General features: G+C 41.4%; 1 protein-coding gene across 1 annotated transcript in view; it reads left to right on the top strand.

Annotated features, from left to right (window-relative positions):
• PTGFRN (prostaglandin F2 receptor inhibitor) overlaps positions 1-25,410 on the top strand; it is a 69,768-nt gene that overhangs the window by 11,298 nt on the left and 33,060 nt on the right. The window contains exons 2-4 of the mRNA XM_067300085.1: positions 17,262-17,627; positions 18,503-18,922; positions 22,410-22,793. Of these exons, the coding sequence (XP_067156186.1) occupies positions 17,262-17,627; positions 18,503-18,922; positions 22,410-22,793 (1,170 nt within the window). The remainder of the gene's footprint in view (positions 1-17,261; positions 17,628-18,502; positions 18,923-22,409; positions 22,794-25,410) is intronic.

The raw sequence follows: 25,410 nt of genomic DNA, 5'->3' as shown, positions 1-25,410 counted from the left end.
TTATAAATTTGAAAGGCTCACGAATTGACAATTGTTTTCAATAGATACAGCCAAGGAGACTTTTAACTTGTGGTAATTAATGCCCTCCCCTCCCTGGATTTCTGGATGTATGCCATCAGCTCATGACAAGAAATAACCTGGTGATTGTTCCTTTCTGGCAAGGCCTTTAAACCCCTCGCAAGCCTTACCTGTGCCCACCTGTGAGCTCTCTGTAGCAACTTGATATACAAGTTGCTTCTGAGTATTGCGTTTATGCTTTACACTATTTGGAACAGAGACCTGGAGTATCTCCTTGGAGGCAGTAGTATGTAACCCAATTCAGCTGTGCCTATGATGATGTCTTCTGTTGAGGTAAACTTAAGTTATTTTGGATTTGGACACTTGCTCTCTAAGGGTGTGTAAAATGGAGCAAATGTGGCTAACTGTATTTTTGTTCTGCTGTTGCATTCCTTGGAGATGACAGGTTCAAATGTTCAGTGTAGCTTGGATGTTCAGTGGGAGCTTACTGGGATCTGTGGTTGTGTTTCAGCAGTGGCCTGAGAACGTCTCCTAGCTGGTCTGGCTGTACTCAGATGGTGTATGTGTGTGTCTTTTCTCCTGTAAAAGATGGCATGCATTCTTTGTATTGAAGTAGATAAAGGGCTGCGAATGCCTGCTGAGAAACTTGAATAGCAATTATTTAGAGAGAATTCTGCTTATCTGGCGATGATATTTCTTTTTTGTGGGAATTTAAGGAGAGTGGAATCTTTTTCTTGCCCTCTTTTAGAACATCCATTTGTGAAATCATAATCTTTTTATCTTCCTTTTTCTTCCTGCATTTGAGTCCATTGCTGTTAGCTAAACAATTTTCTCCACAGCATCAGAAGTGTGAATACTGGCAAGGGTTTTGTCAGATCTTGCGTGTTTTGTTCTGCAGGAGAGTCGCTATGGGCAGAAGCATTGGGGTGTATTCTTCTGATAGGGGAGAGCTGTGAGAGGCTGTGGGACTCTGCTGATTTGAGCTTCTTGACAGAGGATGATAGCAAACGTATAACTCTGTATGTGAAATTATACAGAAGTTCCTTATTGCTTGTGTTTCAGAAGGGCCTGTATGCCATCTCTTCTAGCTTTATCAGCTGGTCTAATGAGAGCTCTCTTTTCTTAAGAACTTTGCCTTAGACCACTGTGGTTACATAAATACTGCTACTAGATTATGGAGTTATTCTGTAACTTGAAGTTATAATTCTGATGATGGTTTCTGCCGCATACTTGCTGAATTATGCATTGCATAGAAGCTCCTTTCGGAAGTCTCAAGTAATAATAAAACTAGAGTTTAAAAGCAAGCAAGCTCTAAAAATGAAATAGCTGGCAGAGTATTCTTTGAATTTATGGAGATAGGCATATAAAAATCCTAGTGTCCATTTCTGGATTTTTCTTTTCTACTTAATACCTTTGAATTCTGTTTGTTGTACAAGTTATTTTTTTTATGTTGAGACAAACTACCTAGAATGTGTTAGTGGTTTCTTCCCCTTGTCCTTTGAGATTTTCTGACCTTTAAAGAGGAAATGGGGACAGACATGTAACTGAATGACATCCAGGCTTGGCAGAAGCCTGTGAAGTTAGGCTGAGGAAATCTGTCCTTTTCTCTTCCCCTTTATGGGCAGAAGTGATGGAACTTCAAGTTAACTTTTCTTGTAGGATATTTCCAGTAACTCCCATACTGTTTCATGGTCTTAATATCTTTGATATTTGCAATGCCTGCAATTCAACAACATCTAATTGTTTCACATTTCCATAGAAGTCTGTGAATGTTGAAACAGTCCACAATAATGCTAAAGTTGTTATCATTTGCTTTCAGTGTTGATATTCAGGGAGGCCACTTCACCTCTGCTATTGTTTCAGACTCTCTACAGATAACTTAGAGCCCTGGCTTACAATAGATCTGTTTTGGGTGGATTTCACTCTGAATTTGGACTAAAATACCTCTTCCCTGTAGAAAAGAGGGTTCTGATTATGATCTCAGAAGGAGGTCTGTGGCTTACAGGTTGGTTGTTTCAGTGGCAACGAGTTGCCTGGTCACGCCTGTGACTCTTCCCTACCAGTCGACTCTGCACAAACCCTTTCTCAAAGAGTTTATCAGCTAGGAATAAGGAGGGTTTTTTTGATGTTTTACAGCACTATGCCTGGGAGCTTTCTTTTTCCAGAGATTTTGTCATCTGAAAAATGTGGTATGAGTACAGCTTTATTAGAATTGTAAACTCCCATAATGATTAGAAGGAAAGAATACATTTGCCGGGCGGCTTAATGAGGGTGGTTCTTTTCATCAGTAGAGAGATTTTTTTCAATAGGATCTGGGAGATCTTAATGACTGTACTAAGCAACTATCTGTGATGAATGGGAAGTGAATTTCTTGCATTGAACTGCATCGAAAATACAGTGGTGTGAATGGGGCAGGCAAGCAAAATACAAATACTTTAACCAAAACTGCCAGAGGAAGATAATTACTGAAGTGTTTAACTTATTATTATTATTATTATTATTATTATTATTATTTTTAAACCTGCTCTCTTCAGCAAAGCAGATCTCCTTTTATGATTGAGGGAAAAGGTGCTTGTTTTCCATTGAGGACAGACAGGATTCCTAGTCTGTACTTTATTTTAAGACTTTCTAGCAATTGCTTATACAAGGCTTGCTTATCCCTTGTGAAAGGGACGAAGATCTTGAAATAATCTGTGTTTTGTCTGGAGAAAGGCAAAACCTGAACAAATTGCATGCTTTGTACCCTACTTTCTGGTTCTTGGTAGGCTTAGCTATAAAACTACAAATGGTGAAGGCATTTGCAAGCTTCTCTTGCACTGCATTATGTGAGGCTGGTGTTCTTCTGCTTGAATACTTTGAAAAGTCTTAATTTGATGTTGTATTTTAGCTCATTTAAGCTCCTGGGAAATGCCCTTCAGATCGTTAATCTCTAAAAACCTATTCCTCTTTCTGCAAAAGTGGGGAGGTGGGGATGAGGAGGTGAGGAAGAAACTCACCTAGTTAACTAAGCTCCATAATTTCTTGTACCCCCTTCTATTGAGGTCTTCACAAGCAGCAGAAGTGCCTATTAGATACTTTGTTACTTTCATATAACAGTAATAATTCTGATTGCACTCTAGTAACAAACTTTATTTTAAGATACTGTTGTTAGTGATTTATGACTATGCTGTACCAACAAGAAAGCTAAAATCAGTTAATTTTGTGATACACTAGAATAAAAAGTTATGTGAGCAGGGAGTAGGGATTTTATTTTGAAGCTTTAAAGTAGGAATTACAAACAATGAAGAGATGAAAAATAAAAAATATTTTTGGTGCATTTATGTGTGGACTTTTATGGTTCTTGAATGTTTGTGTCTTGCTGACAATGGACATGGCCTAGATGCAGAGTTGGGAGGAGGATCTTCTATATTTAAACCATACATCGAGAAGTCTGACTGCATGTATTCTGCATCTTGTTCTGAGAGTTAGTGATGGTATAACACCTTCTCTTTTGCCCACTGGGGCTTAGATATAAAACTTTGACTTCTTCAAGAAATGTTATCCTTTCAGATGTTATCATGAGATGTGAAAGCAAGGGGAATTTCCTTGTCCTGAACAGCATTCAGTGCCTTTCTTGCTTATCCTCTTTTTTGTTAATGTTTGTGAGAATAGGCTTTCAGTTCAGTTTGCAAGTTCAAGGTATAAGTGACAAATGGGCATCTCTTGGGTATAGGCTGGTGTTGTACAAATGTTTTTTCACATCTCTACCACTTTCTTCCTATTTTTCTGTGTATGGGTCAGTGTTTTGTATGTGCATTCTAAAACACATGTTAATTTGTGCTGTCTTTGGTACTAAGGCTGGATGAATAGGACTCCTTAACTTGGCATGGCTTCCAGAATATATTCTGATAAAGGGGTCAGGACTTGCTCTGCACATCTGACAGTAATGTCTTATGCTGCTACCTTCTGCACCTAATCAAAGGTACCTCTGGGGAATCTCAGCTCTTCTTGTGTTGAGTGCATCTCCTTTGTTACCTGAGCGCCATTTGCAAGTAAAGTGGCAGTTCAGGGAGCCAGTTTCTTATCTTGAATCTCAAAGATGCTTAGAGATACTTAGAGAATACTACTACTTCTCAAGCTGTTTAAAAGTGTGGATTGCTATTTCTAGTATATGTGGCCAAGTTTTTCTGCAGTTTTGCAGCTGAATTTTGATGCCGCTGGCTTTCTAAGTTGGATACTGTAGCTTTGACTTCCTGTTCTTATGCTGCTCTATAATGTTATTGTATGCTGTTAGACAGCTGCTGCACTTGCACCAGACATCATTTCTTGTCAATGGATGTTAAAATTATTCCTTTGTGTAAATGCACAGTGACTGGTGTAAGACTTCTGAAACCTGAAGAGTCCACACTGCCATGTTGCTTGATGCAGCTGTCTGTGGCTGGTACTTAGAACTTGCCAATGTTGTCTTTAGTTCTTACACTGAGTAGATGCATCAGTTCAGAGCATGCTAGCCGTTTTCAGACTCCTGTGCTGGGATGCAGTTTGGCTGTAGTCTCTTGCTTTGTCATAAAGCATGCTCTGGGTCATAACTGTTCTCAGTGTAGCAAGTGTGAGGATGCCTAAGGTGAATACAATCTGCTGTCTGTTTCAGTGTAGGCTGATTATAAGTGTTAGTTAATGAGTAACTTCAGGATATTCAAGTTTTACCCAAACAGCTACTTCTTTTGCATGTGGGATGTCTTACAAACTAGTGTAACCTAGAACAGCTCTGCAAGGAGACTGGAGCAGAAAAACAAGCTGTTTCCCTCTGGGCTTAAGTGGTTTTTTTGTTTGTTTGTTTGAAGATCCTCCTCCTGTTGCTGCTTTAATTTCGTGTTGGTTCTTTACCTACTTTTCTCTCCTGAACTGTGTCCAAAAAGGCTCCCTGTCTTCTGATTTTAAGAATTATTTGAAAATTCTGTTACTTCACTTCTTTTCTTGCCTCTCCTCTCACTCCTGGGCACAGCTGAGTCAACCAGGCTGGATGCAACTGAGGAGCAGGAGTGGGCAAAGGGTACTTCTTCCAAGCTGCTAGAGTTGGAGAGTGGGAAGGGTCATGCTGGGTGGGACCAAAGATCCATTCAGCCTTGTGTCCTGTCTCTGACAGTGACCAAGACTGGATACCTAGGGAATGAGTAAGCACATCATGTTACTTTCCTGGTGCATACTGTCATGACTATCTGTAGTTTGGAGACTTCCTAAGTTAGAAGTGGTATCTTCATGTTTAACCTTGGATTTTTCCTCCAAGAGTTTGTCTGCTGACTTACAGGCATTGCATTTTGCTACCTCTGAAGTTTCATTTTCTGAAATGTTGTGGATGATGGTGCATATCAGTTAATCTTTGACTGCATGTTAACTTTCTCTTATCACCTATGGTGTTGACCTTCCGGTGCACAGCATGCCAACAAAAGCAGCAGCAGAGTCAATAATACTGAGATACTTTTCTTAAAATGTTTCCTGTTCTTCCCACTTTTAAGATGCATATTTAAACATGCTTATCTGAAAATTGGTAGTTAATGGCTGAGTGCCAAACTTTACTAAGACTCCAAGCACTAATGTATTATGATGCAGTCTTTTATCACATGACCACGCATGGATTTTCTCAAATGTCTAATAGCATAAAATTCTCCCCATAAGCTTAAATGTATCTAACATTCAGTAGTGCTGTGTGTTACTGTGTATACAAGGCAGGTTATTCCAATTTGGCTGTAGAAGAAAGTAGATACTACTGCAAATGCTGCAGGTTAATCAAAACAAGTAGTGATGAAAACTTTTTGCCATATAATCTGTAAGGAGAGAGAAGACTTTCAATTTGTGATGGGGAATATGAGAAGACTGCAGGACGACTTCAGGCAAGTACTGATTTGATGATCCTTGCTATTCTGTTATTGGAGATAGTGGAGTACCTGCACTGAATACAGGGCAAGACTTTCAGAGGTGATGGAGAGTTTGAGGCTGTGAACCTGAAACCTTACAAAGACTTGACTCCCAGGAAAGCTGGTGCTCAAGGTTTTCTTAAAAATTGAGCCATTTTTGTATCTTGAACTAGCAAACTGGTCATGAGTGGAATGTTCCCCCCACACCAAGGGGCAAGTACAAAGGTGTTTTTGTTTCTCTCTAGGACTGGGGTAATTGGGGGCAAAACTGTACCACGTGTGAGTTTCACCTGAGGCAGTTCAGCACTCTGCAGCTCTTCTGAATCTCTTGCATGTTGTCCACATGCACGCACCCGCCATCCAGAACATCTCTTCTTTCTATGCAGTCTAAGTTAAATAGCAGCTTCATACAATGCAGTTTCCTTTCAAGTGTCAAAGCAGCCTTCTAGAGGTATAATTCGGGACAGAGATAGTTAATTACACAGTTAATTTGCCTTCAAGCCCTAGTAGACAGTGATTGCTAGCAGATTTTCCACTTGCACATTTTTTGAAAATTTTGGCTGTGGAATTTTTTGAGCGGAGTTAGCCATCACTGTGGAGAGTGGTTGGATTTTTTTATCCCAGGCATGCATGTGTACATGGCTTAATTCATATTTGTGATCTAAGGTAGAAATACCTTTCTGACCTAAAGTTCTGGAGTTAAATCTGAACAGCCCTTCAAGTATCGTTTATGAGCAGTCAGGGTGCATCTTCAGTACCATTTTTGTCATGGTCAGGATTGAATTTTTGAGGTGAATCTCTTCACTGTTCCACTTTCTACATATTGCTTTTTACTGAGAAGCAGCCTTGGAGTGTGCGGTTAGGATTTCTTTTGGATGAAACAGAACCAAAATATTCACTCTAGGAGCATACCTGTAGTGCTTCAGTTTCTCTTGGGTCTTTGACCTATGGCACCAGAGCCAGTCCAAGGTAACCCCCCAAAACTTGAGTGCTGTGGTTCCTGGAGCCTCAGCATCAACTTGTTTGCCCTCCGCAGCCTCTCCTTTTGGACTGTGGCTAAAGTAGGCAGTTGCACCAGTCTTACAAATTCACACATGATGGGGTATTAGCTTTTTTTGCTCTTTAAACACCCGTGAAATAAATAAGCAGGCTATCTTGAGATCTGCCTACTGATCAAATATCTTGTTCTCAATTTTCAGTAGCTGTAATGCAAGTAACCTGATTGTTTTGAATGTTGTTTGTGTGGAGCTTTTTTTCTGTGTCTCTGGGACTTGTATCTGTCCCTGTTGATTTTTGTTTGTAAACCCATTGCAGCTAATGGAAGAGTGCTGTGGCATAGCTGGTTTAAAGCCAGTTATTTTGCAGACACATCTGTAGTTGACTTTATTCGATGTTCCATGCTGGGATTGCCCAAACCTCCCTAAAAACTTTGACCTGAATCCCAGCGCATCTTCTAGATGCTGTTTTATGTGCCTGACCTCTTCTATTCTTCCCTGAACACTCCCCTCACCCTTTACACACCCCCACCCACCCCTCTCTTCTTTGCAAGGGTGTAACCTTATGTGTCCAGGTTTTTTTTATGCCAGAGATGAGATTAAATATCTTTTCTGGGGCAAGAGGTTTTCTCATTGTCAGTATCATAGCAAATAGTCCTTGTTACTACTGAGCTATTACTGTAGATATCTTGCACTCCTGTTCTCAATTACAGAATTGGTTATGTAAATCTAATATAAAAGAAGGAAGAGCCCTGGTGTGTCTTAAATCATACTCTGTGTGTGCGCACATGTGTGCAATTCCTTCTTGCCTAGGAGAAAAATATCTGTGCTCCTGACATGCAGACTCTGTAGATATTAGCATACTAAACAGTGTTGCTCTGCAGCACCTGAAATTGGCTTTTGAGTGCTAATTGCATCTATGGGTTTTGAGAGAAGGGGTTGGAAAACATTGGTCTCTGATTTTCCAGGTTGCAGAAAGCAATCTGCCGCTTCATGGGTGCAGTGATGGTGCAGGTGCCCAAATGAAGGCCTTCGAGCTCCTGAGTTGCAGGGGCACCAGTTGTTAGGACAGAAGCTGTTTTCCATGCGTTTGCTTATGTCTCATTTGCCTAGTTGTACATCTTTCTTTATTCATCTTTATGTGAGGAAACTGTGATACAGTGAAATAAATGAGCAATAAGCTTGAATCCAGGAATGCCTACAGTCTATTCCTAACTGCTGCTCTTCTACTGCATGAGTTAGGCCAAGTCAGTTAACCTGGGTATGTCTTCTGCAGCAAAATAGTGGCCAACAGCTGTGCTACTGCGCTTAATGGCACGTGCTGACAAGGTAGAGGCACTCCTCGCCATGCCATAAAACCCATTCTGTGTGCATTTGTTGTTGGGGTTTTTAATGTGGCCTCTTGTTTGGAGTTTATTTATGCTGAAGATGGACCATTAGATATTTAAATTAGAGACAAAAAGGATTACTCTATAAACACTGAGATCCCTCACTCCAGTGGCTGCAAATCTATTGTCAAGCTTGGAACCAAGGTGGTTTGGTGCCATATGTTGCCTTGTGCAGCAGTTCCAGCAGCCTTGCTGCAAACAGAGCAAAGCTGCCCTTTAGGATCCCACACTGATCAGAGAGCCTAAGAGCCTGATGTATGTTAGGCTGTCAGTGTTGTGGCTGCTGTCTCCTGTAATGGGGCTTGGCTCTGTTACTGGTTTTAAAGCCTATGTGATGACTTCTCTCCTCCAATGGAAAGGTTGCTAGGAAATTAGTCTGTATCTACTGAGGTTTGAGGTGATCTTCAAAGAGCAATTTGGGGGTAAGATTAATCATGTCCGGATTAAGAAAGTGTGGCATTTGTTTGCGGGTCATGTCTGCCAATCAGTTTAAACCTAAATTGGATTTAGACAAGACTTTGTCTGGTTTGGATGGGGGCTTGGCACGGACCAGAACTGTGAAATTTGAGCAGGTAAATAGTAGCTTGTGTGTGTGTTTTTAATCACCAATACAAAGTGAAAGGCTTTATATTGTATCAAGCATTTCCTATATTTCAAATGACTGAGTGGTTTTGGATATTACCTATCATTAAAGATAAATTTGAAAATGAATGATTATTTCACAACAACAAAAAAAATGAGTATCTTTTGCCCTGGGAAGAAAAGGGGAGAATAATAATGGAAATTCCTTTTTGGGAGAGGAGGAGGGAGGAGTGTTCTAAGATTTTTTTTTTTTAATGAATTTTTTTGGTGAAACTACAAATCTATGAGGCATGTGGATATTGCTATATAGACATTTCTTAAGCCTTTAAACAAAAATTAATTTTTCCTACCTTTATGGCTAAAGTTACTTTCTCATCTCTACTAGGTGCTGTCCTGTTTAAAATCATGCTGGTTGAAAAATGTATCATGATCTTGTCTTGGGTTTTATCTTAGTGTATGAATTTTACTTAGTACAGATATAGAAATGGTCTCTTCTAGTCTGATTGTTTTCTCAAATTTAATCCAAAGAAAGCTCAGTTTAATACTAGAGGTGTGCTCCATTCCACACAGAACAAAGAAAATAGTCTCTGCCCAGAGGAAATTACAGTGCAGAGCAAATGCATTTGGACCGCTCTGCACAGTTCCAACTGCTTGGGGAAAGATCTAAGATAACAAATAACTGCAAGTAAATGATGTTACAGAACAACAGCACTCATTTTAATTATGTGTATTCCAGTTTGAGGACTTTTTGTAATGTTGGTAAAATTATGTATTCCTCTCGAGTTGGAATTAGTATTATATATATATTTTTTTCCCTGTGCCCTTCCTCCCTGCAACAGGAATAGGGAGAGATTTCTGAACAAGCATTTCTGTGAATTTTTTCAGCCTTGCTTCCAACTGTGCTAGCTCTTCAGCTTTGTGAATTGTGGGCTGTTTTAATGCTTTGTCAACTTCTTTTTCTTAGAATGGAACATATTGAACCTCTCCTCTTGGAACACAAATTGCTTCTGAGGCAGAACAACAGAAAATTACCTGTCTTATGTGGCTGTCTAAATATCAATTTTAGAGTCCCTGGACTTCTTCAGTCAGATGTTGCCAAGTAACCTAAACAGACTGTTTTGGCAGAGTAGGGTAAAAATGGAGTTCCATAAGAATATTTGGAGGAAAATAAGTGAAGAACATTAGCAGGGGCAGGTCTTTCAGGTGAGACCCAGGAAGAAGCAGCGTGTTGGCTCTTGCATTTCATTCCCCCCCCCCCCCCAGCCTTTCCCCCTTTGCTCCCAGCTGCATTTTGGAGACTTATTACAAATAGTTTTTTTATGTACAGCCTTTTATCTTTAGCTGTTAGTCAGTGGTAGGGAAAGGAAGTGGAGATCACATATGATAAAGAATTGTGTTTGACATCCAGAGGAATCTAAAACACAATCTTTAGTATTATCACAGCCTGCTGGACACTTGTTCTGTTTGGACAACAAATCTGTGGTGCCACAGCACTGAGGGCTGCTCAGTTTGAGCTAGCCTTCTGCTTTGTGCAGCAAAGGTGGTATGTTTCTTCTCTCCCTGCTACCTGCAGTAAGCTACCTCTACTTTACTCTATCTTCCTGTGGCATACCTATTCCTGTGACTGGGAAGCAGCCCTGCACTGAAGGATTTTGGGTGTCAGCAGCCAGTGATAGTGTTTTAAGCTGTGTTTATTTGGTACTGCATATGCAGCCTCTCTTCTGCCTTACGAGCTTCCACTTTAGTTTACTGTCCTCTTCTCCTTGGGTTGTAGCAGGAGTAGTCACAGAAGCAGTTATGGCAAATTCTTGTAGCTCACTTTGGCTTCTAGAGAAAAATGGGTCGTCTGCTCAGGTGAAAGAGGTGCTCATGGGATGCTTTTCAAAAAGGTGGAGCTGTTGGGGGAGGGAGTAAGATACTTCACTTCTCATAGCCCAGAGGTCCTCTGAGCATGCAGCAAAGGAGGCAGTTCTGCCTGTTGCAGTTGTTTTAACAGGGAGTCATGGCAGGAGAAGGCAGCCTTCCTTCTTGTGAGACAATTTAGTGAAGGTTTTCCAAAACAGACCTTTGTGGCCAGTGATCAAACTAAGTCAGTCAGATCTAGTGTACTTGGTATGGTGAAGTAGTGTTCTCTTACCATCCTTGGTTTTTTAGATAACAAGGTCTTCCAGCTGCTGTTTCCAGATCTTGAACCTGCCAATTACTATGTGTTTGTCCACAGTAACATTTGGACACTTGTGGTGTGCCAGATCAGACCTGGCATACCAGATGTTCATCTGGCCCCTTGTACTGATTTTGTGATTTTGTGTTCTGCTGTGTGTGTGTGGTGTTGTTGTGTGGTGGTTTTTTTTTGTTTGTTTGTTTTGTTTTTTTTAAATGGGGAGGGCATGGTGGAATCTAGTCACTTTTTTGACTGAGCTTAGCTGGCTTGCTTCCCTAGGCTCTGACTGTAGACAGCAGTTGGAGAGAAGCTCTCAAACTTCTCTTCATGGATGAAAGAGTCTAGGTAACTAGCCAGCTAAGGTGGCAAACGCCTAACACAAAGTGGTACAGAATGACTCTTGCAAATGGGAAGCTGCACCATAGCATGTCTGGGAATTGTGTCCTAGTGAAAGCCTTGTGGTTTGCTTAGGTGTATTTGAAATGCCTTTTCTTGGAGGGGTGTGAGTGGGAAGACAGAACAGCAGGCCATTATTGTGCTCAAAAGATGTTGTTTTAATGCTTTCACGTGGATCTTAATCCACGTGGTGTTGATGGAGTTCTACTGGAGGGGTATTCGCTTTTTCACCCAGTGCTAGAGACCTGGCCTTTCTGAGATATCTTAGATGGCATGGAGATTAGAGCAATCCAGAAGGATTGTGGTTCGATAGCATTTCTGAGGCTTCGCTTAAGATGCAGTATGCGTTTCTTCATCCTAATGGAGATAATGGGTTTTAAGCAATTACACCCAGGCTAATTCCTTTTGATAAGAGCTCTGCATTATCTAAAAAAAGAACCCCAGCCACCTGGGAAAGAACAATGTAAATGTCTCTCTCATGAACTTTCATTTGCTCTTCACTGATACCTTGAGATGATACGCTGCGGATCTTTCAAGCCATAAAAATCTGCTAGTAGCTGTTTAGGTAGAATATTGTAATTGGGGAGGTTTAACAGTGCTGTTGGTTTGTAGGGTATGGAGCCCAGTGTGCTTCAAATACTTCAGCGCTAGTATGATGATTACAGTTTAGATACAAGGAATCAAATTGGGCTCTTTCAACGGACCTCGTTTTTTCCCTGTGCGGGCAGTCTGGTTGTGAGGTACAGATTGCTTCTGCTGATTAAGGCAATCTGAATTTTGTAATTTGGAAAGAGTAGTGAGAGCCTGTCACTTTATTTAGGATAGATCCCAGCTCCTACTGTGTGTTTGTCTGCACTGGGGAGAAGAATACGGTGCTGGTGCATGTTATGCAGGGATGGTAAGAAATCTCACTTAACTAGTGTTTTTTTTTTTCTTTTTAAAACCAGCAAAGGAATTTCAATAGTTAGCTGAATTTCTGGTACTTCTTAAGGAAATTCCTTTTAATCTGCTTAATCTTGCTGTTTCTTCCTCTTTCATATATTTTTATATAAAATATACATGTATGTATAGTATACATACACGCACACAATGTGGGAAAGGAAATTTAATTGGTTGCATTTAAAAGGGGGGGGAATCTCAAAGCAACATGCTGTTTGTGCAAGTGTGCCACTTCTAGGAAAAATCACATTATATAAAAAACAAAATTATATTTTGTAGTAGTAATATTGAGGAGTTTTTGCATATTGTAGGCATGTTTGATATAGCTTTTTCTTTTTCTCTCAGGTAGTCACATATGACATTCTTGATTTGGAACTGCCTAATGATAATTCCCTAGAGAAGAGCCTGTGAAAATGTGGAATGCTGTCTGTCCCTTCACCTGTCTGCTGGCTGGAAAAAGTCACTGAATGCCTCCCAGTGGGGTCCTGATCTGCTCTCTTTCAAAATGGGGAAGAGGATTTGTGTGGATATGTCTCCTTGGTTGATCAAAAAAGATGCAAAAATCAGATCCTTTTTTCTGTCTCCATTCTTTAAAATGGCTTCATGCATCACAAACACTGTAGTTAAGCAGTGCAGTACAGAAGTGGTAGCTTTGGCATTTTGCTAGGAATAGGAGGCAGAGTGCACGGCTTCCCTGGCAGGGAATCCATTCCTGATTCTTCAGTGTGGCACAGGAAGGGCTGTCCCTGCTCAACCCCCTCATTTACACAGTGCTGTGGCAAAGTGGTTCCTAGACTGAAAATAAATGAAGTTCAGGGAGGGAAAATCATTACCACCATTTGCAAAGTTGGCTGCAGTATTTTTTTCTCGTCATAAACTGTTGTGAATTTGAAAGGGCTGCTGTATTTCCTTTCCAGGCATGGCAATGTTTAGTTGGCAAATGAAGCAACCTTTTGTTTGGAAAGTTCTATTGAGATGCTTTTGGGATGAAAGGCATCAGCTAAGTTGTCCTTAAGCCTCCTGTGACTGCCTTGGTTGAGAAGCTGGACTGGGTGTTCTCACTCTTTCTGATGCAGTGACTCAGAGTGCTTAGTCTGAGCCAATTTACTCATTCTTCAGCTCTTACTTTTTTGGATTTAACTGGTTTCCTACTGCATGTCACATTGCATTTTCCTTTGGATGGCAGACATAGTCAGCTTCCTTCTCTGGGCTGCTAAGAGAACATGTTTTCATATTAGAGAAAGCTGTCTAGGGCAGGCTGGAGGAAGCACCATGTGTAAGAGTGTTGAAGTAGAAATGTGTTCTCTTTGCAATGAGAATACCTTCTCAACCTTGTGGGTGACTCCACAGATAACTTAAGTCATGTTCTTCCTTTCATAAATGATACATAGGTATAAATCCTGCTCCTAAGAGATTTTTCCCATCAATAGTAACATCCCTAGCACAAGAGGGAAATACTCACCAGCTCCTCTTTCTTGAGGAGCTGTGTAGCTTGCTGAGAGTTTAAACAGACCACCTGTTCAGTAGATCCTGCTTGGTTTTGCTGCCTTGCTTTCTTGGTTACCCTAAAAATGACCAGTTGCTATTTAAAGTACTTGGATTGACTTAGCAACCCATCTATTTGGTCATTTCCATTTCCTGCCCTCCTCTTTGAAAAGATTTGATTTAATGACAGCAATGACATGGTGCATCTAGGTGATGGGACAAATTAATTTAGGTACTGCAAGGATGAGCACAGCTGTTGATCACTAGAGAACAAGCACTAGCCTAAAATTGCATAGGCTGTTTCTAGACCATCTTGCCTCTGTGTTAATATGACAGACCCCAGTTTATTATTTTGCCTTGAGCCAGACTTTGCTTGTGTTCCTGGTGAAGCTTTTCATGCATTCACTAGAGAATCCTTTAGTCAAATGTTTGATAAATGGCCACCAAGACTCTGTGGTTGCCCTACTTTTTGGGTGTTTCTGGCCCAGCTCAGCAAAAGCACCTCTGCTCCCTGACAGTCCTGTCACCTGTCTAATGAGCCTGAGGAATGAGTCCTATCCTGTGTGTTTGTGTGCTGGCCTCCTTACAGAGACTCCATGATCTTTTGTTTCGTAAAACAGTTTCTTGCGATTTCATCTGGTGGTCTGGTAAGTCTATAAAAGAGTTTTGCATTTAAGCAATTAATCTTGTGCTCAGACAGGTTTGATGTCCAGCATTGCTGTTTATGATACAGAGCCAGTTATTGAGTCCTTACTAAATAAACATCTTTGGTGGTCTCTGTGATACTCTCAAATACTAAATTGTCAATGTTCTGTTGGTTCTTGTCACTGGTATGTACACTGTTCTGTTCTGCTCCATCTGTTTTTACAGTTAAATGGGATTCAAGTGAGTTCATTAAGAGCATGTCACCTTATATTAACACTGAAATATACTAGGTGTCATGGAAAATAAATGCTCCCAATAAATCTACAGTGTGAAGCTCTTATGTATCATGAAAGCTGGACTTTGATTACTCTGGGAAGAAGGGAGGGAGGTATGTGGCCCTAACACAGGGCACTGCAAGAACCAAATATTTGTAAAAGCTCTTCATTTCTCTGTTGGAGCTCCCCTCTTGCCAAGATCAGTGTCTGTACCTCTGTGCCTTCTGCTACAGTTACATGCAATGTTAATCCCTCAAGCACAGCAAAGAACACCTTGTTTAGCAGCTAGGGATACTTTTGCTGTTGACTGCTGCAGGACAAAAAGCAGAACCATGAATTCACTCTTTGCTAGATAATGAGCCTCCCAGGTCACCTAGAATAGCAGTTCACTCACCCTTGGAGTATCTGCTCTTGTATGTACTCTCCCTTACCTGTGGGCACGAGATGCTCTGCAGTAAGTTCATATCCTCTGACAATGCCGTGCTTTCTTTGTGTGCCTGCCTTACAAGAAACCTCATTCTTCTTGGCAGTCATGAATGTTCTCGTTTGTAAAGTATAAAACTGTAAAATTCCTATAGGTTGTCCCTTTTCTTTCCTGCAACCTGTTCCCCTGCCCTCCTTGCAACGTCTTGTAAAACTGAAATTGTTGCCTGCTTTTGAGACTGCTGTGAGGAGGGGGGTCATCTGTGCTTTGCAGCCATGGGGTACTGACTTTGAACAGATTTACTGAGGAGCTCCTATGCCCCTGTCTTTCCCTTTTGCCCTCTTCTCTTCTGGAGGTGCTAATCACCTATGCCTTCATTTAATGTCAAAGGGTCTTTAGTAACCTTGGAAGAAAGAGAAGCTGAGCTGTCACTGTTAATCTTAAGCACAAATATGCAGCCCTTGCTACATTAGTCATGCCTTTGTCACCTCTAGATTGGATTAGTGCAGCGCACAGTATGCGGGTCTACAGCCAGAGACACATGCAGAACAGTGTCTGCTTGTTTCAATGTCATGGGAGAGTATTTTTAAGAGAAGACAGCATTTATGAGGAATGCCCTCAGTCAGGATCCTCAGCTGACTTCTCGCACTGGTCTATCCAAGGCTGTTTTGCCTGTCACTGTGCTTTAAAGCTTACCTGCTGCTGTTATCTCTTTCCATAAGAAGATAAGTTGAAGGATTGAATGACACCTGAGTTTAAGGCCTTCTGAGACCTATGTGTGCTGGAGTCCCTCAACAATTTTTATTTGTGGTAATTTTTTTTTTAACTCTTGATTTTGTGTTTAGAGAGATGTCCTTAATGGTGACTGTGGGACAATACGGAGGCAGTAGTGTTTTTTCTCTCCTATCCCATTCACGTGTGTATGATGCAGAGAAGTCCAGCTTCCTAATTAGGACTAGTCAGTCACTTGATCGGGTAAATAATAACAAGTTTTCCTATATGGGTTAATTTCACTTACAGTACTTTTGTGTAAAAAAAAAAAAAAAAAAGGGGGGGGGGGAAGGGATAGGAGGTTAAACCCAGTTCATGTTAGTTTTAAAATAAGTTTAATGAAGCACCAATATTGAACACAGGTCATAGCAATCAGGAAACTGGACTAGTATGAATGAGCCTGTGCACATGAACACCCTACAAAGCAAAGAGCATCCTGGGAGTTGAGCACTAGGGTGGTAAAGACTTTGTCAGTCCTCGGTTCAACTGTTTGCTGAAGTGTGGTGCAAACTTTACTGCCTGTAATTGGGGAGCAAAGATATAATATATATATATTTATATATAAAATATATTTTTTTCCCTTCTAGTTATGCTCAGTGTGCCCATCTACTTATTTCAGTTTTAAATGACCTCAGGAGACCTTCAGACTTTAACACATCCCTTTTCCATGCTACTCAGAAGGGCTCAAGCTATGCTTCATGACAGGTTCCCCAATGGATGGTTTCTCTACATGAGAGTAATTTCTTGGCCTGTCCCTGGATACTTAATGGCATGGTGGTTCTGTGCCAATGGATGGAGTCTTAATCTACAGTAAGACTTATAATATGATAGGAAGGGAAGGCTCAGCAAGTATATTGGTGTTCACAGCCATAGCTGGTGGCTTTTCCAATGTGGCTGGTAAATTAGAGCAGTTGTGGGTTGTTTTGTTTGTTTAAATTCAGCTCTGCCTGAGTGGTTTCCCAGATCAACCTTTAGGTCCATCTGATCTTGTTCTGTGTTTATGGCAGTCTGCTTGGTTTTAGGAAGATCTATCCTTCTGTGTTTGGGTTTCTACTATTCTCCTATGCTGCTAAAATATTTTGCTTTGGATTGAAGGTGATGGGATGCAGTAGGTTTGTGTTTGTAGTTAATGTTTGGAGGCTGAGCTTAGGTAGGACCTCTCCCTTGCTGAAAAGGTTTTTGTCGTTAGGACATTTCATATGGGGTTTTTTTGGTCTAGGTTTTCAGGTGAGCAGCCCAGTAATTCCTTTGTTAACTTTCTGCTCTCTTTCTTAATTCTTCTACTCAGCTTTCTGCAGAGGACGTGTTGTGAGAGTGCCCAAAGGTCCTCTTATTCGAGTCGTGGGCACAGAGGTGGTGATCCCTTGCAGTGTTAGTGACTATGATGGACCCAGTGAACAGAACTTTGACTGGGAATTCTCCCGGGAGACTGACTTCATGCGGATAGTGAGTACCTGGGATTCTACGTTCACCTCTGAGGAGTACCAAAAACGTGTGGGCCAAGGGGATATCAAACTGAGGCGGAGCAGCAACGATGCTGTGGAACTTGTGATTAGAAACATCCAGCCAACTGATCAAGGAAAATACAAATGTTCCACACCCAGCACTGATGCCACTGTTCAGGGAAATTATGATGCTGAGGTCCAAGTGAAAGGTATTTCTGAAGAGTGAGGTGTGCTCTGAATTTGTTCTTGATACTGATTTTACATGTACATTTCGTGTTGAATTTCTGTTGCTCATAAGCATTTTGTTTTTCTTCCTGTTACTGTTTAATTTTCCTAATGCCAAAATCCCAAGTTAGGAAGTATGATAGCAGCAGAGGGAAGTGAGATGAAGTGAAGGGAGGTTGTTACTCTAAATACCACTGTACTTTTTTTCTATCTAGCAAATATGTAAATGTAAATGGGAAAACTAAGCAGTGGGTTTTCTGAAGATGTCGGTGAATATTTAATCTCAGTAAGCCTCTGGGTGGAGAGGCTAACTTTAGGTACAAAACACAACCTGTCTTCTCTTTTTTATTTATAGTCATTTAGGTATTTCTCTCTATGAAGGAAGCAATCTTCCTTTTCCTTTTCCTTCCTTTTCCCCCTTTAGCATGTTATTCCTGCAGTTGTGTCCTAGCTCTGCTCTCTCATTTAGGGTTCTTTAGTAATAATTCAGGAGACTCTTTTTGAAGTGTTTTATCTTTTACTACCATGAAAATCAAAATGGTTCTAAATGGGAGCGATCAGAATGATGTTGCTTGGATGAGAAATTGAAGTGAGGGGAAGGGTAAATGAAGTTGAACACTTGGCTTGTCTAAAGTGGGGCACTTCCTCTGATGAATTTTTAGCTGAATTTTCTTGTTCCTGGAATGCTGCTGTATGGAAGAAGAAATGACTGTCCAGGTGATCATCTGCAGTGGTTTGGTACCTGAGAGCCGAACCAGTCGGTGTGGGTGTTCCCTACTCTTCTTGCTCCTGTTTTATGATACTTGTGTGTATGTTTTGTGTTTTGTTTTGTTTTGTTTTTTTGTTTCTTTTCGAATAGTGATTTCTGATGGCTTAGTGGTGAGTGGTACAAAAGCACGTTCCTCGACGTCTCTCAAGCTATCTGAGGGTGATTCCTTCAAGTTGCGCTGCTCAGCCATCACCACCTCCCCAGAGCATACTCACCTGCATGTGACTTGGCAGATCAAAAGTGGAGCAATTTGGCGGGACATCTTATCTTTGACTTATGAGGGCAAGTTCCAGCCTGGTCCTGGCTATGAAGAACGCTACCGCAATGGAGATATCCGTTTGGACACAGGAGCAAATGACACATATCGATTATCTGTGTCCCAGGCCTTGCCGATGGATGGGGGTGCCTACAGGTGTCTTGTGAGTGAGTGGGTGAGAGGAGCGGATAGCTCATGGCAGAAGATTCAGGAGAAGAGTGTGGAGATAGCAAGTGTGGCAATCCAACAGACTGGTGAGTATTACTGGTGGGAGACTGGCTGGGGTGTCAAAGCTTGTAGCTTACCACGGTGTTGTGGCCAGGTTGTGATACTTTGAGAGTAGAAATTGGGTAAGCTGAACCAAATGATGATACCTTTCAGGAGAATTAGACTGCTGTTTGGGTATCTGGCCTGTTTACCCCTGAGCTGGTGACTAATTCTTGTCATGATTTTTCAGGCTCTTATTTTGGGGGAAATGGGGATGATGATAACGCGGAAGGATTGACTGGAATGTCTTAGATGCCTAGACGAAGATTTTACCTCATGCTTAGATCACTTCTGGTCACCTCTGATTTCTGTATTTTGTAAGCAGCATTGTATTTACCTCTGAGCATTCCAGACTTACCTCTCTGCGCTCTCATTGATTTAAGGTTGTTCCATAGCACTAAACAGCTGCATTTCCCCCCTAAAAGTGCCTTGTGCTTGGTGATAGGTGTGAAGGTTTTCTGTATGTTATGTATTAAAATAGCTTAGAAAGATGGGGAGAAAAGAGGAAGGAGGTGATGATTTCAAAGGACAAATGATCCAGTACTGTCCAGTGATTTCTAACACTGCCACTGGAGCACTGGACTGATTGCTCCACTGTGTTGGCAGAGGTCTAGGATAGTAATGGTTCTGTTAAATTCATTATTGCATGCCTGACTAAGGAGCAGTAGATTACAGGTGTTCATGAGACAAAAATACAGGGAGTGCTGTACTGAGGATATTGGAATATCCCTGCCCACAGGTTTCAGTAGATGCACTGAGCACTTAATTGCATTAGCATTACTACTGCTAGTTGGAGGAGGGAAAACAGGGTGGTGCATTTCATCACTCAATAGGTGTAAAAACAGGCAATGATGATCCCTCAGAAATATGAGATTATGACTGTATTTTAGGAAATGCTCAGACAGTAAGGTGGTTTTGCCATTGAAAATCCTTTAATCACTATGGGAGGACCCAGAACTGCTGGGTTTTGACTAGCTCATTTAGATGTAGCTTTAGTGTCCTGGTGGAGCTTGGCTTGTGAAATCTGATGGGATCAATTTGCCCCAACTCTCTCAGGATGTCTGTTACACAGTAAAGCTTGCATGTGCTCTCTGCTGAGACAGGGGCTGCTATTTAAGAGCTGTAATTCTCCGTTCTGTCATGCTTCTGGAGAAATTGTTTTAAATAGGTGAGGTTAAATCAGTGGCTGAGGACAGGCTGAGAGAGGCCAGGACCAGTAGTAGTGCCTGATAGGCTCTGTCATTGGCAGCAATGCCAGCTTGTCAGGGGCACGAAAGCTTTGGCTAAACTTGCTCTAAATAGAGAGGTCATTCTCCAGCAAAATGATATGCAGCTTGTTCTATGCGTATCCTATGGTATGACTTGCAGAGCATCTTGTGGTGGCATCTGAAGTCTGAGCTGCACCTGCGTACTAAGGTGAGCTTGAGTTGTAAATATCAGACCTGGGTACTGCACTTATCTCGTTTTCCCCTGCTGTAAACTGTGGGGTTGAATTTGCAGAAACAAAATAAACAAGCAGATAAATAATCTAAGGTGAATTAATGTATCCAAAGTGCGTGTTTAAAAAGAAAAGAAAAAAGCCGAGTCTACTTGTGTTAGTAGCACTACTAAAAAAAAAAACCCCACCGTGCGAGTGTGGGTTTTTCCTTCTGTTAGTTTTCTCTCTGCTTGCCCATCACTTTCATCTCCTTAAATTATGACATCTCTGGGCCTGACTTTGTACTTCTATATACTTTTTTTTTTTTTTAACAGTGCCTTGTATAACAGGGATATAACCCTAAATGAGGCCTTCAGACACTTCTATAACAGAAAAAGGAGCCTCGGGTAAACTCTCTTGGAGTGCTTCTCTATGGTTATATTGCCAGGCTCTGAGTGCCTGTCACTAGTGCATGAAGACCTTGGAGTAATGCTGCTCTTAACCTTGCAGATGAGTCTTATTTTGTATTCTGTCATTAGTCTGTTGAATTGGCTAGGCCTTTCTACTGAATCCAATCCTATGACAAGAGCATGGGAGAAATCCTGATGGGGCACTTGGCTTTACCTCTCAGGTGGGGCTTGCCAAGCTCTGTTTGGTTCAACTGCTGTGCACTCTCAGGAGGGGAGCAGTGAGAGGAGTACTGCTTGGTTTTGTTGGCTGTAGTTGTAGCCAGTCAGAAACTCAGTCCGGCTCTGGCATTTATAGATTGTCTCTCATTCCTGATGATAGTCCTAGAAAGCTTTTACAGGTGGGTACATATTATGCACTAGGACATGGTTTTATGCAGAAGTCACTGCTCTGCCCCTGAGGCACAGCTGCCTGTTTAAGGCAGGAGTCTGTGTTCTTCCTTGTATTGGTCACAGGACTGCCGAGAACAGCTACTACTGTGGCAGCCCTGTCCACTGGCTTTAATTGAGACTTTAAGTGCAGCTCCATTATGCACTGTGGAAATAGTTGGTGCTACACTGAGATCCAAATCTAATCTTTAGGATGATGGAATGAACAGGTGAAGGCATGTGGTGACCATGTAACTTGGAGTATGATTTGTGCTGAGGTTTACAAACAGTACAAGCAGCCCTCTTGGTTCATTCCTCACCACTGAGTTAGGCAGGCTTTTCCAGTCCTGGCCTTGACACTTTGATCCTGAAGTCCCCTTGCCATCCAGTGATGGCTTTTATTTATTCATTAACTAAACTATTGACAGCCTGATAACCTACAGAATGCAGAAGGTCCTGGTTGAATGCTGACTGTGGTCATGTGTACTATGTGTATTAAAAATAGTCATTGTCCAGAAGAGGAGTTTAAATATGTTGTGAGTTGCTCTTGGTATTGCTGCAAAGTCTCTGATGTATGTAAGCGAAGGAGTTAGCTGTGTAGAGTTATTATTGCCTTCTGTTTGCTTCTATTTCTGCCCCACCCTTGCAGTCAGTCAGGAGTTCAAAATGTGGCCATGGCTGCTTCTCATCAAAATTGTGTTTCTCCCTTCTGTTAGAGGAGCTCAAAACCGTTTTATCAGAAACCAAGTTGAGCTCTAATGTAGTTTCTAGTGGTTTTGGTAGAGGGCTGAGAGTAATACAGTAACACCTTGACCTTCCTGTGAGAATGGGAAGTCCTATACCTGTTTTCGTGCTGTGGGAAGGTGGTGTGCAGTTTGTGACTGGGACAAAGTCTTCCCAGGTGATGCTGGACCAGTTGTTTTTGACTTATAAAAACTGTTCTCTCTCCCTTTTCCCCTCCCTGCCCCCCCACCCCCACCATCACATATCCCTTGCTTGAATGATAAAGCATACTACTTTTGTAGTAGATCAAGACAATTTGGTAGCTCAGTAGTCAAGGAAGCATGTGGAAGTAGGACTACTGAGCTACTTAAGAAGTTTCTGTAATAGAATGTGAAGTGTTGGATAACCTATAGTAGACTCTTAAATTAAAAAAAAAAAACAAACACAAGTTATATTTTTTTTAATTTTTGTTTGGATTTTTGTCTCTTCTTTTCCAAGCCCTAGATGTGCTCATCTCAACAGGAAATGTGTCTGTGACTGAAAGAGACTCCCTGGATCTTACCTGTAACATCACAACAGACAGAAGTGGTATTTTCCAAGCTGAGGTGATGTGGTATTTCACTGCATCTCCTGATGGTACCTTGTCAGATGCTCAGGTTTTGCTGAGCATGGACCATGATTCTGTTGTCAGTGACTCGACCCTCATCAGCCTGAGCCGTGTAGATAGGAACTCCTATCGCCTGCTGGTGCATGATGTGGATGTGGAGGACTCTGGCTACTACTTCTGCCAAGTAGCTGTTTGGGTACCGCTGCACAATGGGAGCTGGCATAAGGTGGTGGAGAGAACATCTGCACCAGTCAGTGTGGTGGTGACAGCATTAGGTGAGTAGCTTTGCTGTCAAACTTAATGGATAACATACCATTCCTTCTTTGGTCCCATCAGAAAAGGGAGAGGACATTGTAGGGTCCCTTCTGTGCAAGTTTCTATCTCATTTGCAAGTATCTATGTATCATCTATATGTAAGGTATCTCCCTCGCATATATAGAAATACTGATCTATCTTATGGAGTTTTGCATTTGTACATTATGGGCATTTTGGATCTCTTAATGTGTGTTCCACCCATGCACTCCACTTTCTGGTGTCACTGAACAGTCTGCAAATGAGAAATATTTCCAAAGGGCCTCCCTAGTTTGCTGGGGGCTGAAGCTGCCACCAGTGTCATGTCGTCTCCTTTCATCCCCCTTGATATCCCAGTGATATCAAATAGTTCCTATGTTTTTTATGAATGGTATACTGTAATGATTATTTGTAATGCAAACTTCATAGTGAACTCTTATAACTTTCCAAGTTTTGGTTGTTTTTGGGCGTGGTTTATTACACTAGAGAGACCACACACTGCAGATAGATTTAGGATGGGATGTGATACTGCTTTATTCTCCTCCCTCAATGCACACAAGTCCATTTTAGGAGACCGTGTCGCATAGCTGCTTAGTAGTGTGACTGAGAGAGACCTAGCTAGCTGCTAATTTAAGGCAGGAAGTGTTGATTAGCAGAGTGGCCATTAATATGTCTTTTCCTGTGGTATTTAGCTTTCTATTCAGTTTTATTTTTTGTGATGTGTGTTTCAATCGTTTAATTCTAGAGGTGAGTGGATTTTTAGGCTTTTGGACATGCAAAGGATTATTTGTGCATTTGAACTTATGGCTTGCTTCCAAGGCCTGCAATATTTTTGCAGTAACTTCTTTTCATTCACTAATGGAAAAAAACGTCTACCTAAACAGCAACTTGATGATCTCTTTATTCTCTCCTAAGTCATCTTAGTATGTTTCCCCATTATGCTGCTCTAATACCATCAACATCCAAACTTACTGCAAAGGGCAGGTCGGGGAGGGGATTGTGTTTAACAATTGTTGTTGTACATTGAGTTCTTGAATTTCAATGTAGCGGTTGGTTGGTGTTTTGAACAAGATTGTGAATGAGGAGCAGAAGGTGGAGGTAAAGGAAGGTTCAGCAGGCTTATCTGGTCTACCTGGCCTACAGGCTAACAGCATCTTTCCCTACACCCCCTTCCCAAGAGATGAATCTGTTTGAGGTTCACTGTCATATTCTTATTGAAGATTGTGAAGCTTTTGCTTTGCATTACCGCAGCTGAACTCTTAAGCTTTGGAGAGCTGTCTTTATTCAAATATCCTTAGAAGCAAAGTTATTGGGAGCAATAATGAAAACCAAACCCAGGCAAACTTCTAAAAAGCTTGTCTTTTCAGCAATGGTTCTAGATATTATATGTTAGCCTATGTGTCCTATCCCTCTGTTTAATCTTAGAGAAAAGAACTCCTTCAACTTAGAAACAATAAATAAAACCCCTGATGGTGTTGCAGAACACAGCAGGTAAGGTATTTCTGCCTTCCTGCTCCCTGCTAAAATTCACAAAGTATTGTTTGTATTGGAAGCATGAAGGAACGTAAATGTGAACCAGAAGAGAACAGGCAGAGATGTGGTGCTCTCTGCTTGTTCCCAGCTTTGACTGGATGCAAGTACTTTGGCCTAAAACCTCCTGATGTACCTTGATGTCAGAGCCCCTTGTAAACAGAGAGCAATGGTCCTGTTCACTTACAGAGACAGATTTCCTCAAAGGTCAAATTATGGAATGAGGTCAGCATATAGAAAGACAACTCTGAATCCTGTTTTTCAGAAATAAATGGCTCTGTCACCAGGTTAAATCCCAGTGACAATGACTTTTTTGCATTTAGCATTATGAAGAGACTAAGTGCAGAGCAATAAGAGCCTTGGCCATTTCAAGTATACCTGTAATGTGTGCTAGAAGTGCACACGTGATAACTCTCTTCATTTCCAGTTCCCATTCAGCCATTCCAATTGCACATTCCCCTTTTATTGCCCGCTGCGCCCCCCCCCCCCAAAAGCACACATGTGCACACACATTCATGCATGCGCAGGTGCACACTTGTACACTCTTGTATTGCTGGAGTATTCCTTACTCTTTCTGTTACATTTGGGACTTACTTGGGGATAAGAGAGGATAAAATCTCTTCAACAGAAACTTGGTTGCTAGGACAAGGGAAAGTGGAAGAATTTTCCAGAATTTGAGGTTCTCAGCTGCATCCAGAATTCACTAACTCCCTCCTCCTTAATGGAAGTTAAGAGCTACTGTGGTATTAAGTCATTGAACTGTCAGTGAGACTGTTCTTTGACAGCTGACAGTGGAGGAATGAGGTTTATCCAGCCAGTCTTTTATTATTTTCTAAATCCTCTGAGTGTCTGTCACAGTGAAGTGCATATCTAGTGTGGTGCTGTCGAAGTCAAAACTCATTCTTTTAGTGGTTCTTTCCCTACTCTCAAAAAAAAATCCCAACAAAACAAAAAAAACCCCAAATCCCTTAAGTGATTAGCTAAGAACTCCAGTTTTTCAGCTCTTTACTACTTGTGTTCCCATCCTGAGAAGTGTGTCTGCTTTCATAGTCTTTGTGGCTGTGAAAATAT

The sequence above is a fragment of the Apteryx mantelli genome, chromosome 1, assembly GCF_036417845.1.
Source record: "Apteryx mantelli isolate bAptMan1 chromosome 1, bAptMan1.hap1, whole genome shotgun sequence".
Classification (NCBI taxonomy): domain Eukaryota; kingdom Metazoa; phylum Chordata; class Aves; order Apterygiformes; family Apterygidae; genus Apteryx; species Apteryx mantelli.
This window is presented reverse-complemented; position numbering and strand designations above follow the sequence as displayed.